This window comes from Melozone crissalis, unplaced genomic scaffold (genome assembly GCF_028551555.1).
Source record: "Melozone crissalis strain CALT ecotype California unplaced genomic scaffold, PUWL_Pcris_2 ptg000013l_1, whole genome shotgun sequence".
NCBI classification, from domain to species: Eukaryota; Metazoa; Chordata; class Aves; order Passeriformes; family Passerellidae; genus Melozone; species Melozone crissalis.
In genome coordinates this window covers 16,035,110-16,051,367 of record NW_026535791.1, presented here as the reverse complement: position 1 = coordinate 16,051,367, position 16,258 = coordinate 16,035,110, and the positions used below count along the sequence as shown (strand labels likewise).

Here is a 16,258-nt window from a genome sequence, read left to right as displayed (position 1 = left end):
TTTTTGTTATGATTAACATGACCCCTGAATGTAAGAATTTTGACTCCAAGGGACATAAGACAGACTCAAAAAAATACTTTAAACTGGAGATTCACTTACTGACTTCATACCCAGATGTGCTTCCAATAGCATGTGTGCTAAAAACCCACCTAGATATAGATGTTGCAGACAAAACTGAGATTTACATCCAATTCTTTTTCAACAGAGACCTGTCTTTATAAGCCAAAAGTCTGTGTCCTGAACTGAAACACATATTAAGTACATGAATCACCTAATTATGCCCAACTTAAATGTTCATTACAGGAGGAGTTCTCTGAATTGGTACATTCATAATAAAACTGGTTAATGGTTCTTTGTGTATATATGTGATTATAGTAATGCTGTTGTAGCTACAAAGGTTTAAAGGTAAAAATAAGGCAAAGAAATATAACCCTTCTTTCTTGCAATACCAGGGCACTGGATTTCTTTGTCCAGGAGGAGGCTGTTTATCCTACAGACTAATTTCTTTCTGTATTTCAGTTTTATTGTTAAGACACAGCACAGTGACTAATAAACTAAGCTATATATACACTAGTGGTTAGTAGCCCTCAATAGAAAGAATCAAATATGTATTATAAGGAGTAATTCACTTTTCCTTTAATTTTCACTGAAGATTAGCAGATGCCTCCTAGAAACAATGCACTTACAATTTTATTTACCCTGTATATGAACATTAGTATTAAAAAAAAACAGAACAACCACCATGCCAGTTACCAGAAGAAAGGCAAACTGGTGGTTTTGGTGAGTCTCCACTTAGGAGATTTAGGCTATGCCTATTCCTATTACCAAGAGTTAAAAAAACCTGAGAAAAATCCATGTTTTCAGCTGCATATGTACTAAAGCTCCTACCTGGAGTGGGTGCCTCTTTTAATATCTATGGCATTTGCACTTCACAGCTAAAAAAATACTCTTGGACTGGAGGTAAAGACAAAGACTGGGCTCTACACACCTTTACAAATTCTCTTCATAATGTGTAGTAGTATTTTCTGTCAGAAAACTGTGCTCCTGAGTAAGTACTCTCTGTAAGGTGTGGGATGGGAATAATGGAACATGTAGAGATGACCACTGGGATTCACATGTAGGCTGCCTTTTAAAACAGAAATATAAAACTGTTCTTCCTAACTGATTACAACCTGAACTTGCTTTTAGCCTTCAAAGGTATGACTACCAGATGTTAACAGGATATTAGCAGGACAGTATTTGGGGCTAATGCAATGACCTCCCTGTGTTCCTTTATCAGAGAATCGAAGATTACCTGCAGATTGTCCAAGATGATGCGGAGTGACTGAACTTGACGTCGGACTGCTCCAGAGAACCTTTCATAAGTTGATGCATCATATTCACTCATCTGAATCTCTTTCAATCTAAAGGAAAGAACAAGGAGCTAAGAACAGTTTAGGGAACATGCATATCTTCCATTTACTTACTAAACTAAAAGTTTATTTACTTGGTAACAGGGAAATTTAGACTGCAACAAGCACACAGAAGAGACGAATCAGAGAAGTGGCAGCTGCTCTTGTGAATTTTTGATAAGGCAGATGTTCACCAATGTCTACAGTGACTGTATCACATTAAAACTAATTTAAAGTTACTAATATATCACTCTCTCCCAATACGCTTTAAAGTTTGAGAAGTACATCAGAGGTTCTGAAAAGCGTGATCAAGTTTGACAGGTTTTGTTGGCTCAGGTGTTGCTATCTGTACATAAAAGGATCACGAGTTCTTGACTTCACTGTCGGAGTATTTTCAACATATCCTGATTCCTGCTTCAACACAAAGGTTAAGGAAAATACTATAAAATCTGTCCTTGAAGACCTAAAAATAGCAACTGTTTCAAATACTTTTCTTAAAAATAGTAACTGTTTCAAATACTTATCTTTGTGCTTCATTAAATGAAGAAACCTTGAAACAAAGAAGTTTTAAATTAACATTAACAAAAACGTGCTCCCCCCATAGAAAATGAGTCATGCATTATCCTGTCCAGAGGCCCATAGCAGAGAGCACACCTGCACCATGAAAACAGATACATGCTTTTTTTATAAGCAAAGATGTGTCCATTTCAAGTTCTGTACCACTTTTTGAACAGCATAGCTTAGCAGAACAGGTGAAATTCACCATTGGAATGTAATTACAGAGGTCCAGCAGTGAAGAACAAGCTAGGGAACAGGCAGATATGCTGGGAGTGCTCACTGTTCAGTATTTGCCATGACCCAACATCACTCAGAGAGGCAGCAGTCACGTACCTGCCCACCCCACCCCCAGCATGTGGCTGGGTTCAGTCCTGAGCTAAAACATATTGGCCTATCTGTGTCCAGCCCATTCCAAACAAGCACTTCATAAAAGCATAATCTCACTCACAGCGTTTAAAAAATACAGTATTTTTCACTGAACTATAAATGGATAGTAAAGTATGTATAGGCTAATTTTATTTTTAATGGCAAATTTTTATAACACTATCACAAGTTAATTGCCTGGATCATGAAGTAAACCTGAGAAATGCTGTTTAGACCAACCCTTTGAAGATAATATTAAAATCAAACATCAAATCTTTGTTGTCTCTATTATGATGTCTTTTTCTATTTGACGTTTTGCATACTATAGACTATAGTCACTATAGGCAACTCTTATTCATTAGAGGCAGGAAAAAGTAACTTTCAGTGCTGCACATTTAATTTCATTAATCCTGCCAACAGAGTTCAGTATCTTTAGATCTATAAAAGAAACAAAAAGAAGCTCACGTGCCGTTTTACTTTGTTACACTCTACATAAATCCAAAGTGAAAGATAGTTCAGAAAAATATAATGAAAAATACTGCATCTATTCCAGAATAGTTAATTTCATTTTTGTCAAATAGGGCAATTTAAGATATTTACCACTAGAAATACTATCTAGCCAGGAAAGCATCAATAACTTTTATATGGAATTTCTCCTCTCCTGATAATCCTGTATAAACAAAGTAGTGAAATCTGCAGTTTCCTTTTTCTTTTTTTTCTGCCAGCCTGAGGACTACAACCTCCCTATTTTTATCTGTTAGTTCCCACAACTACACAAGTGATACAGAATAATGATCCAAGTCAAATGTGCTTTCATAATAGGCTACATTTGCAGCTGGTACATGCCAGCCCATTTGGGTTTTGCAGGACAGGAATTGTTACCTCATGTACAGATACCCAGATTTTACAGGGCATAGCTGTATTGTTCCCACAGCATGTAGCAGTAGCCAGGAATTTCCCCTTTTCTCTGTTTTAGTAAATCACCACACAGGCAGTAGAAACTCATCAAAGCTTGCCAGGTGGACATATGCACAGATAGATAGATGTACAGTATCCAAGACCATACATATCCATAGTTTCTATTGTGAAGCAGCTCAGAAGCAATTTTGAAGAGGGGGGATGCTTTTTTTAATATAAAATACCAGAGATTGACTTGAGAGTTCAGTTGGTGGAAGAAATATGAATCTCTGTGCATATTCTGGGAAAGAATAACTGGTAGTCACACATTACACTCATGCTGAGAAGACCTGCTGTTTGTGTTAATTAGCTGCTGAAGCTTAATAGTTCAAATTAGAGAATCACAGAATATTCTGAGGTGGAAGTGACCCACAAGGACCATCAAGTCCAATTCTTAAGTGAATGGCCCATACAGGGATCAAACCCACAATAGTTTTAGCACCATTCTCTAACCATCTGGCTATAAAGCTTTCAAACAGAAGCAATTTGCTTGAAGTGGTCCATTTTGAAAGAGACTTATTAAGTGATTAATTCCTAACAACATACAATCTGGATTCATCATAATTCAAAGAAATTTTCATATAATCTGTTTCTTTTAAAAAAGATAAATATTTACCTCCATCTCCTTCTCCATCTAGCTATGTTGTACTTTACCATATCACACAGTCATTTTAACACTGTGGCTTAATTCAATAAAACACTCCATATATCTTGCCCAGAACAGCTAAAGAACATGTGCTGGTAATCTCTGTTGAGTGATAATGAACCAGGTAAGGGAGCTGATACATGCAGGTAAGAAAGAAAATTCTTTTCAGCCATCTCTTTCAAATTCTTCTGGGAAACAGAAAAGCAAAGAAAGACTTTCACATTACCTCTGTTTAAAGGCCTTTTCAGCCATCTCTCTAGCAGCTCTCTTAACTTCCTCAGGAACAGCATCCTTTTCAGCTTGGGACACTTGGTAAACCCTGTGGCCAGCATCCAGTCGATATGGCCCACCTTTGCCACCTAACCCAGCAGTGTCTCTCCCACCTAAGATGGTTGAGATAAAAAAACATTAGGAATATACACTTGATAAAAAAAATAAGAACAAATTTTCTTAAAAGCTTCCATTGTCATCTACACATGTTCCAAAAATGTTAACAATCCCCAGCTGAAATATTTATTGTCAAAGGTTTTCAAAACCTAACAGCTATCATGGTAAACAATAACTCCCATAGAATACTTGTGTTTATAGCTCCTTGAGACTTGATTCATAATGGCTTTCACACTGTACAAAGGGGAACCACAGAACATATAAATCTTGAACATCTCTTCAGAGCTCCTGGTCCCAGACTCTGTCTTCTCTCTAGAATTTGTTGGTTTAGACTGCTTCCAAATCACATTATCTTGTGACCACTATAATGACTTATTAGAATTAGGAGGTACTTTGCCTGTTCTGTGTACCTCTTGCCTACACTATCTGAATTTTTGCAGCTACAGGGACATCTAAGAGAATGACTCAGCCTAGTTTCTGTAGCTTCTTGTTCTCTGTACGGCCAGTAAAAGGAAACAAAAAAAAAATATAATTGAAGAAGAGATCTGCTACATACAGTTTAAGTTAGACATTGCAAATACTTCTTTTACTGGCAATGAAGCAACCCTGTATTGGGTAAAATAGATCAGAGGACAGCTTTGTATAAAACCATTTTTGACTAGCACAGCATCTCCCTTAGATATCTGTCAATGATGAATTTAAAAAAACAAACAAACAAAAACGATGAAAAACCTGTTCCACCAGCCCACATATTTCCACCAACATGTGGCATGTTGGCTGGATCCACTTTTCCGTGTTTGGGGGAGCTGACATCCAAACCACTTTCCCTCTCAATGGTTATCTGTGAAAGAGAGAGAGAGAGATGTAAATATCTCTTATAGTAAAGACAATACCTTAACCTAATAATAACTACTAGGTGTGCTGAGCAGCTGTAGGACCAGCATTAGTTCAATAAATGCAATAAATGCAATAAATGCAATAAATGCATTCCACCTCAGAACAGAGCAAAGTAAAACAGGGCTCCTGAGTGGCATATTAGACTCACACCTGAACAAAGGCTCCTGCCACATCTAAACCCCTCTCCATTCTGTTCATATCCACACCAGAAATTGCTTCCTGATAAATGCCCAACATAACTCAAAATCCCCCTGCAGACAGAATGACCTGCAGTTCAAACACTTCTCAGAGTATTGTATATCCACAGCACTGCACATCCATTTACACATTTCATGTGCACCCAACTGCAGCCCCACATTTCCTTATAGATGGGCAGACTGATGTTCCTTTCATGAACAGTGACTAAAGAGATGAGAATGGCCAGCAAATGGCCAGTTCAAATGACAGGCTCATGGAATTCTCAACCCTGCTGCCTGGACCCCAGAAGTGCTGCCATGTTGGGTTTCCCAGACCTGTCTGCTGATGGCACTTTCGCCACTGACTCACGGCACAGCTGGATGCCAACAGCTGCCAGATGTTCAGGGCTGAGTCACTTTAGGCTGGGGCTGGACTTAAGTGGGTGACTGAAGGCAAAAATACTCCTTCCCATTAGGAACTCTGAGTCATGTAGTAAATCAGTGAATCATGTGTGAACTGCCCCTTACTAATCTTCTGTAATTTAGTGCCACATTACATTTTTTTAATGAAACCCAGTGACTGAGATAGAAAAGTAATATCTCTAACCACTTAAAATTAACTTCTTATCTACCATAATACATTTAATTCTCCAACGAATTTAGATGTCCCAATAACTATGATTTATTGCCTTCTCAGAAGTTCACTGGCATTATCAGGGTTTTCACTGTAGAGCAGTGAATTCACTGTCTTGCAAACTCAACTTCATGCTGACATGAATTCCACACATGTTTTTGAACTGAAAACATGTGCTCTAACAACACTGTCCTGGCAGCTATTCAAAACATCATTTTCTTTCCCTTTACAGAATTTATATCAATTCAAAGAGGTACAATACATCCTCTGTGAACCACGTCATTAGTGTAAAATCAAAATCTAATCTGCTAAATTACATCCATTTAACATTTGTATAGGGAGAAACATGTAACCACAACAGCATGCTACCCTTAGGGTTATATACTTTTTTTGGTTTAAGAGATTTCCTCTAAAATAAACCACTCTTTTTTTTGCATCACTGGTAGATTTAAAACCTATCGAAAACACTGGTTAACAAAAATTGCTCAATTTAGTTTAAAACAAAATTATAAACACAAAAGGATAGTTTCAGCCTCATGAAACGAACTATTATTCTATAATGAGAAACATGAAATTAGGCAAAAATTTTACATGTTCATGCTTATGTATTTTTAATAGAAAAATATTTCTTCTTCAAAAGAAAGCTCTATGAAACAAACATAACTATAACCAGTGGTGCAAATGTCATATTCTATTTTTGTCAAGTTTTTCCACTGAAAAATTCCACTAAACATTTTGAAATACAAGCATTGTTTAAATCTTCAGTAAAAAAGTCTGTAGACAAAAGAGCTTTGGTGCTCACAAAACTTTCTGAAGTGTAAGTTGTTCACAAATAGTGGTTCTAGGACACATGCACTAGAAAAGTTTCTAGTATAAACTTATTTTACAACAATATTGATCTGATTAAATCTGATTAAAACAAGTATTTGTAACTTTGAAATGGCATGTGATTAATAGAAAGTCTTCAATCTTATAATGACTTTTTTGCTTTCTCTTCTTGAAAGGACACCAAACATCCAACATTTTATTTCTGTTAAAACTTTGAGAAAAATTGGTTGAGAAAGAAGAAAAGAAACAAGGATCACAATCAATCATAGCTTCAGAATGTGAGTTGTTTGCTGTTTTTCTTTTTATGTATAGTTAATAGCTGAATGGATAAAATAATTGAAAATTCAAAGATACTGGAGTGGAACACCACCAGCAGATGTGTAAATGTCATGCCAGTGAATTGCAGCACTTTCATCTACTTTTCTTTTAAGTATCACCTATGCAGACAAAAGGTAGTAGAATTTTGCTAACTCTGAATACTTTAACAGCCAATTTCTATTAGCACTGGTTTGCTTGGGGTAATTATTTTTCAAGTTTACCATATACTTAGAAACTGCATTATATTAGCACACCGCAGAATCCTCTGGATAGGATTCTCTGAAGAGAATCTTCTGGATATACCTCCCTGTTTTTTCTGTGAGCTCTTAGATAATTCCCTCACTGACTTGTCAGACTTTTCCCCTTCCCATTCCCATGTCTGTGGAAGGTAATTTTACAAGTTTCAGGGTAATTTTACAGCCAACAAAATGTCTCTACTCTGAAAGCACCTCTATAAACTAAAAGTTAGACTATCAAATACCTATATTAGAACTGAAGATGTATTTTACAAATAAATAAACAGTAAATCAATGAGCCATGACATGAAATCAGAGGGAGGATCAGGAAAAAAAGGGATGAGAAAAACTTTCAGATAATGATAAATTCTTCAGCATGATGAATATAAAGAGATGGAAGAGCCATAGGTAAGTCACCCCTCTGAGGACTGGAGGAATTCTTGACATTAGAAACTATTGGAAAGGTAGATTTAAGGGGCAGAATCCAAAACTGGATGGATTAGGAACCTGAGAAACTGAAGAACACTCAGCAGGAAATATCTAGTTTGTCTAGAGTGAGAAGGAAGACAAGAAAAACAAGTATTAAAAGCAGACAAAGGACTCAAGCAAACCTAAAATCCACACTAGCTTTGCCAATCTTGTCTCACTGTAATTTCTACAATGAGTTTTCTATTACTGTTATGATGGGTATTTCTCAAATATATAAATGATTTCCTTGCTTAAAAGCTGACCTGCCCCCTCCTGAGTATTTTCCATTTGAATCTAATTGCAAGACTTCTAGGAACTTTTTTCCTTTCAAAAAGTTTTGATTAATCACCCCTTCTTGAGAGAAGTATGTGCTCTTCCTAGCTATACACACACTGAAAGGCACTATTCATTACTGCACCATTGTGCAGATTGCATACTGCCTGGTGTGCATATTATGGCTTTGTGAAACAACACACAAATTCAGCCTTGCAGCCTTGAGCTGTGAGGCACAGGTCAGAGAAGAATAGCTGGAAAAACTGAATTTTTCCCTCTGAAAGTTCCTTTTGATTTCCAAAAACCCCACTATTTCCAAAACATTCAAGGCACACATATTTCAATTGTAAATTATCTAACCTTGTTTACATATATTGGTGATTCGCAATCAGAGTGTGAAAGCACTTTTCCACTCCCTGTTTGGGAAGGTTTTTTTTTCAAAGTCTTCATCACACAAGTAGCACAACTACCATCCTCTCCTGGAATACACAATTCTTATTTTATTCTCTGTAGAGTCCTAATTGTCAGTAATCCTCAATGATCTTAGTCTCTGGTTTCAAATACTTTTGTTCTCTCATTTTCTTTCTATATTCTCAGGCACTTATAGCAATAGATAATGGGGTACCTTCATAACAACTTTGTGATGCGGGCTCTGTAGGTCTTTCAAATTCAATGAAACAAACAAAAATTTTGAGTGAGAGAATATGAACAGTTCAGGTCAGAAGGATGCCAAAGGAATGTGCTTTTCTTAAGAGGCAATGGCATGAAAGGCTTAAGAAAAAGGAAGATTAAGAAACAACAACAAACACCATGACTTGTTAATGCTTTGACTTAATTTTCTGGTCTGGCCTCTTACACATCCATTAACTCCTGGCAGTAAGGGTAGCCAGGCAGGAATAGAACTAAACACTGATTTTATTTTCAGTGAGAGATACATGGCATCTGAACAACTTGCTCTAGATCAGTTCCTTCTGAAAAATATGAATGTGTGACAAAATGCTTTTACATGGCTGCACTTTCTCCCCTCTCCCTTTTTTTCCCCCCGACAACCCTGGGATTCTAAGAGCAAACTGCAGAGGGAAAACTGATACAAACATATTCAGTTTAGAAACTAAGTGATCTTACCATCCTTCATGAAGAAGATAAAGAGGCTGAAAGAAGTCTGTTACATGGCTTACTGCACTCAACACCAGAGTGAAACCAGGTGTTTCACATCTGTGCCATACTTATGCCAAACAGCCATTAAACACATACCAATCTGTAATAGTGGCCACTGCAAAGATGAGTCAAAGGCTGGTAGTTTTGTCTAGACTTCAGCTGGTCAGACAAACTATGGCATACTGTGTACTAAACAAATCTGAACTATTTTGGAAGTGGATCTCGAACCACATTCATACCAGTTAAGTGAATGTGGGATTGAGTTCTATTGAATTCTGATGTGAAATCATCTAATTTAATAACATTAACCCCTGGAGAGTAAGGAAGCACTGGCATACTTTTGACACTTTCACAATCCCTCAGTAAGAGACAGAGGCTGTATTGAGGATCACACAGCTGACCCAGATACACTGTGCATTGCCACTACTACAGGACACTGTCACAGCTATGGGAAGAAAAGAGCTCACATGACCCGTTAGAAAATAAGCCACAATAAAAGCGTGGGAATTATGAAGATGGATGCTGTACTCTATTATTAAAATTACTGATGCCTCACACACCCCCATATTTCATTCTAACATATGAGCTGTTTTCACAATACAGTACTTCCCATTTGATTTCAGAATTCATTTGCTTCTAATGCATTGCAAAAAAATCTCTCTGGCTCTCTGAGTAAAACTGACCAAAAGCATTATCAAATTTAGCTTCAGCTGATTTTGTGCAGGTGACCTTAATGACATTTTAGCATCCAGTAATCTTAATTGTACATTGCAACAAAACTGAGAAGAAAAAAAATTAAAAAGAAGATTAATCATTTAAAGAGAGTCCCAAGCAGCACAATGTGCACTTTTGTATCCTAGCAAGTACTATTCAAAGTACATCTGCATTGAATGTATATTAATAGCTCTATTATTAACATGTTTATAATAGTATCCAGTGTAATGAGTAAAAGACCTTGAGCAAAGTCAACTGAATGAACATTTCAGAAGATCTATTATTCAGTCATTCATGTTTCAGATTATTAACAACATTCCCCCAAGTATGTTAAGTCATACATCAGCTCCTTATCCTTCAAGTCTGTTACCACTAACTTAAGACTAAGATTCCTCAAGTTGTATTTATTGTGGAGACAGGGAAAGAGAGGAAATTTCATCTTCTCCTGTCTTGTCCCACTTGAAATTTTATTTATTCCTGGCAGGTTTATGCAAGAGATTGAGCCAACAGCTTTCACTGTCCAAACCTCCATTACAGTTGTGTAAAAAGCTGGCTCTCTAAAAAAAGGGACAGAACATGTACTCAGACTTAACTGCTGGCAGATGGAGAACTCGTGGTTACAGGTTAGGAAATATCTTTTAGTATTTGTAAGCAGAAGTCATACAAGCTTGAAAATATTTCTAGCTTTGAATAGAAAAGTAATCAATGAGCGACAGCTTCCAGTAAAATGTGAAGGGCTTTTTCCTTAATACTGACTGGCACGCAGATAATTTTTTTTGTTGTAGATATTCCTGCCATCCTGCCCTGTAACTGACACTGCAACACTGCAAATTGGCTGGAGAGTGGACAGTCTTTTAATACAGCAGCTTACTTTTGTATCCTGACAGGGTTAACTTCATTAAAATTCCTGAAGGGTGCAGGAGGTGTCAGTGCCTCCCATTCAGGATTGCTTGCCAGAAAGCTCCTTTGTGGGGCTCACAGCAACAAAAGCAAATTTCTGCCTCAGGAATGGCAAAGAAACTCTGGTTTCTGACGGGGGCGAGCTGCCTCACATACAGGGGAACAGACCTTTCACCTCTTAGTTTTAATTATCTCTGGCCCTGACAGGCTGAACTCATATCTATCCTCTCACACAAAACACAGTGCTTATTTTAATACTCCAGGTACAAAAAGGTGGAAAAATCAGAAAAAAACCACTTTGATTCCAGGCTAACATCCTGCAGTGTAAAGAGATGAAATTTTTACTTTAAAAATAGTCTGTATTTCCATTCTTCCAACCTCCCCAAACCAAGTATTTCTTATCCTTTTGGGAATGTTTAAGCAGAGCTGGGCATTCCTTACAGGCTTTTACATCTTCATAATAGAAATAAATGGAATTCCTCCTTGTTGCATGTGGTGACAAGGAATCAACCTCTCTACTAAGCCCTTCTAAGCATTCAGTGGATCATTCCACATAAAGCACATTTACTAAAGATGCAACCAGCATGATTTCATGTGTCACAACTGAATAAATGTGTACAAATTATACAAGCAAGCAGGGACACAGCTGCAGTATTTACAGCTGATATTTATGGAGCAAAATCTTTATAAAGAAAATTTTACCGTGCCCAAATATTGTTTTCACGAGCACTTATTCTACTAGTAATGATACTGCATTATTGGATGTTTCTTACTGTTGATCAGAAGAAAATAGGGAAAAGAATGTGTGCACTGGGATTTGAGGTAGAACACAATTTGTACGATTCAGGTGCTCAGTTCAATGTAAATTAAGGTGTGCATTAGCTTAATTTGTTGCATGATTAGACAGTCCTGGAAAGTAGATAGATGTAGGCTGGCAAGATCCCATTCTTCATTAACTTTTTTTATTATAAACAAAAGAACTCTTCCAAGATCCAATTAGAAGATACCTGCTCTTAGCATAACATATCTGAGATGTGGAAGGAAATAGTTAATCTGATATTTTGCCTTTTCATTAACATAAAACATATTAAACCGGGCAGTTTATAGTCAATGAAGAAAACTGGTTACTTTCCGTGAAAGGCACTAAATTATTGCTGAAAAATATTAGTTATATGACTATAAACCCACTAAAACACCATAAAGCATTTTAACTTGCTGTCCTCATTTGTTCTGTAGACAAAGATTGAGCATGTATCAGTAGAATATTGCATGAAAAGAAGGGAAAAGGTTGTAGATTTTTGCCTTGTGGGTGATTTGGGAGATGGTAATTTCATTATCAAAATCAGTACAAAATCTGCTTTCATTCTCATACATTATTGTGAAAAAAGATTGACTTTGACTGTAACAAAACACAACTGTACTCCATGTGAAAAATGCATTAAGTAATCCATCCCACAGTGGCACAAAGGATTAGGAAATGTGTTCCATGGAATGCAGAATGTACTTCTGCAGATGTGCAAAAAACTGATGCTTCCCTGAAACAAAAGAATTGTTTTTCTTTTATTTCTGAGCTTCTCCAACCTTAAACCCCCAATATTATCCTAGGCTGCATTGTACAGGTCACAAGAACATTCCTCTAACACAATCTTTATCAGCAGCATGAATTTCTGCATTACATTCTCAAAGAGCAAAGAAGCTGCACATCAGGCAGATAACAGGCTAACCTGCCTGCTCCATTGTGGTTTTATACTCTACCAGAAAATTGATTCTACTAAAGAGAGAAAGAAAACTTTTTATAATCTACTTATACAAACTAGTGAGAGAAAGACATAAACAGGCAAAAACCCCTCTAATGGTTTCTATTTTTTTCACTTGTAGTATGTACAGCTTTTTTCTATGTTCTAAAAACTAATAGCAGAATTTCTGTTCACAACAGCAAAAAATTGAGTCCACAAGTAATTTTTCCACAGAAAAGATAAGTCTAATCTTAGATAAGACAATAAAAATGTGTGAAATACATCCTGTTTCTTCACCTGTATATTGAAATGAAAGAAACATTTATCGCACTACAGTACAAAATTTTTAATATGTTTTCTTTTTTTCATTTGACTTCATTTTGATTTTTTATCCTGTCTGTAAAATTTTTCAGGAGTTCAAACTGAACTAATAAAGCTTCATGCATCATCTGACTCAGCTGAATATTTAATTCTAAAAGTAGCATTTAAAATTCAGGCAGGCATTAAGCTTTTGTCTTGAATACCAGAATTGTTGAAAGCATCATCAAACTTTGATGGCATTTTAGAAAGGTGAATCTGGATGGAGTAGAGGTGGAGATCTGGAGTGAAAAAAAAGCTGTATCTGGCTTGCAAATGAAGTTTATATACATCAATTAAAAAAACCAAACCACTGTACAAAATCCTGCAATGGGCTCTTTTTTGAACTAAATGCTGTCACTTGAAGAACGAATTCAGAAACTCTGCACAGCAGATGCATTATAGTATTTCGCCCACAAATATATAGTGTGTGGCTTAAAAGCTGGAAAACTAAATAAAGTAATAAGATAATATAATACATTTATTTCATCTAATGGATCCTCTCTTATGTAAACACAAAAGTCTATTTTCCTGTGTCATTATTTAAAATTCCCTAGTCAGTTCTATTCAACTACAAGATGTGAGGTTGTAATCTTTTTAGTATTCTAATCCACTATGAAATATTATCAGAGGAGACAGTAACATCAAGCTTGGTTATTTATCATTACTGTGAGAGACCTCCTAGAAAAGCTAGAAACATGGGATAGGTGAACACATGATGTCAGTTTGGAATGGTCCAGACTGAAGACCACAGGGTAAAATTAAAGTTGAAAAAATTACATGTGGAAGGAGAAAAGCCTGATTTTCTGTATTCCTAGGACCTTGTCAATGCTGTCCTTAAGAAGCAGAGGCAGAAGTTATTTACTATCTACTACATTTTATTTTCTAAAGGAAAGTCTCTTATAATTGGCATTAGTGTAACATATCAGATTATTTTAATTTTCCCTATGCTTGTCCTTTCACTAATCAGGGAACCACTTACACAAAGGCATAATTATTAGCATGCATTTGTCTTGCTGGGACAGCAGGATTTCACTGGTGTGAGGAGCTCCAGCCTTTATGTCAGCAATGTGCACTGCTGCAGACTCTTTGAGATCTTCAAGACAGTGTGTTGAGGTAATAACATTTTCACCCATGAGGACTCTGGGCTTCCACAGAAAGGTCAGAGAAAGAAAGGGAACTTTGTGCTGCATCAGACTGCTCTAATAGAAAGTTAAGGTTATTTCCCTCCTGCTCTGTCTGCTCCAATTAGACTGGAAGATCTCCTTAGGAAAGAGAATGCATTTTAGAAGTGTTTGTACTGTGCTTCCAACAAGGGCCTCGCTCAAGCTGAGGAAATTTATATAAAAGGTATCTGACAGAGAGCCAATGATCTTTATCTGAGTTACTTTATCTCATATATACTTTTAGAGATATGCATTTATTTAGCTTTGTGAGTTCACAGCTTTCCAGTCTCATGCTTCCCCATACTCAGATGCCTTCATTCAAGGACTGGTACACAGCTGCTAGTCCTCAGATGAATAAATTATGTGGCCTGGGAAGAGGTCACAGAACTAAACTGTGGATTTGGGGCTCATGGATATCAGAACTGGAAGTGCTATCAATCTATATCTTGGAATCCACCTATTGGCCAGATAACTCTGCAATCTGCAGTATTTCAAGATTTTTGGGATCCTGTGCAGGTCTGCAGAATGCCATCATATGGTTATTCCAAACTTGCAAGAAGTCTCCACTGCATGTATTTATCATAATTTGTGGGGTTTGCACAGACAGTATTTAAAAGCTGAGGGAAATCACTGTTATTAGCCCACTGATGCCCTCATGTGGTCGGAAAGACTGCTTGGTGCAAAGTAGAAAATAAGAGAAAGGGAGGGTGGTGGGGAGAAGAACTAGCCACTCTTGCTAAAGGTCATGCATTTGTCTCGATTCAAGAACTGCAGCTTTGCCCACTGCAGTTTGAATATCAGGAAAAGGCTGGATTTTTGTTACATTACGAAGCAATGAAGTAAAATGTCACTTTTTATAAAGGAAGAAAACCCCCAAACCATCAATATAGATTAAAGTAGATTCTGAGCAGTAAACATAAGCAAGCTGGAATCACTGAAACTCCTGAATTGATTATTCTTTAGCTAAACATCCAACCTAAAAAATCAAATTTCATCAGGTGAACTCACATTAACCTGAACTTTAAAGTACAGCTTCAGAAAATAACAAGAGAAAAAAAGGATCATTCAATAAAATAAAAAAATATGAATTAACTTAAGGACTGAATACTTCATGTAGAGTTCTACATGATTAGCTGCATGGAATACAAATGGAATAAATGGGACTATTCAAGGAAGGGAAAAAGATGATCATTATCCAAATTGACTTTCAATTCTTCCTCATTATGAAACACAGTCCCTGTGGGACTGGCTACCTGCAAAGTTCTGATGATCTCTTCAGGTAATTCTAATTCAAGAGAACCACTGTCTAGGTATGACAACTGGGGAAAATATGAGCATGTGTGTGTGTGTGTGTGTGTGTGCGCAAATATATACATGTACCTGTGTGTGAATACACAAGATACACACACTCAGTTACATTTGCTCACCCCTCACCTAATTCAATGTGATTGGGCTTCTTTTAACTTCAACAGGAAATGTGAGATTTTTGGCATTATGAATACTTCAGGAGTGTACTCAACTTTGACTCCAGTTCAACCTTTATGTCAAGTGAAAGTCACAAAAGCAAAGTGAGGAAAAAATGGGAGAAAATGTTTCCAGGCTGATCTTTTTCTTTGGAAGGGCCTGGTTTCATACTAAGGTGTCAGTGTCTCTCTTACACATTTCCTTTGGACTGACACACCTACAAAGAGGTACATAATTGTTTAAGCTGAGTGTTGCCCATCAGTCTTCAGACTAGAGAGGTGGGATGGTGTAGGTGTTGTATTATTCAGGTTCTGCACAGCACATGCACTTGCTCATGGGTAAATGTTCTTTATCTATTTTTAAACAGCTGGTGCCCACTCAATTCACACATGCTGTATCTTTGCTCTGCTCAGTCCTACACTTTGTGGTCCTGACATCATATTGGCTGAACCTGAATCATCTAGGAAACTCATCTAAAGTTTCCTAGATTTATAGGAGATATAACTTGAGTCAAAAGTTTCAGCTTTTTAACTTTCTGAGGAAAATCACACATTACACAGAACACTTATGTTAGAGTGGGGCTCTGTCACAGGCCAGAGACACAAGCAATATCCATCCTTGATGAAGAAGT

At 36.8% G+C, this 16,258-nt stretch overlaps 1 protein-coding gene across 1 annotated transcript in view; it reads right to left on the bottom strand.

Moving 5' to 3' along the window:
- The window catches only part of VWA8 (von Willebrand factor A domain containing 8), a 182,787-nt gene that overhangs the window by 19,016 nt on the left and 147,513 nt on the right, over positions 1–16,258 (bottom strand). Inside the window, exons 38-40 of the mRNA XM_054271880.1 lie at positions 5,035–5,143; positions 4,142–4,298; positions 1,295–1,403 (exon numbers count right to left, since the gene is read on the bottom strand). Of these exons, the coding sequence (XP_054127855.1) occupies positions 1,295–1,403; positions 4,142–4,298; positions 5,035–5,143 (375 nt within the window). The remainder of the gene's footprint in view (positions 1–1,294; positions 1,404–4,141; positions 4,299–5,034; positions 5,144–16,258) is intronic.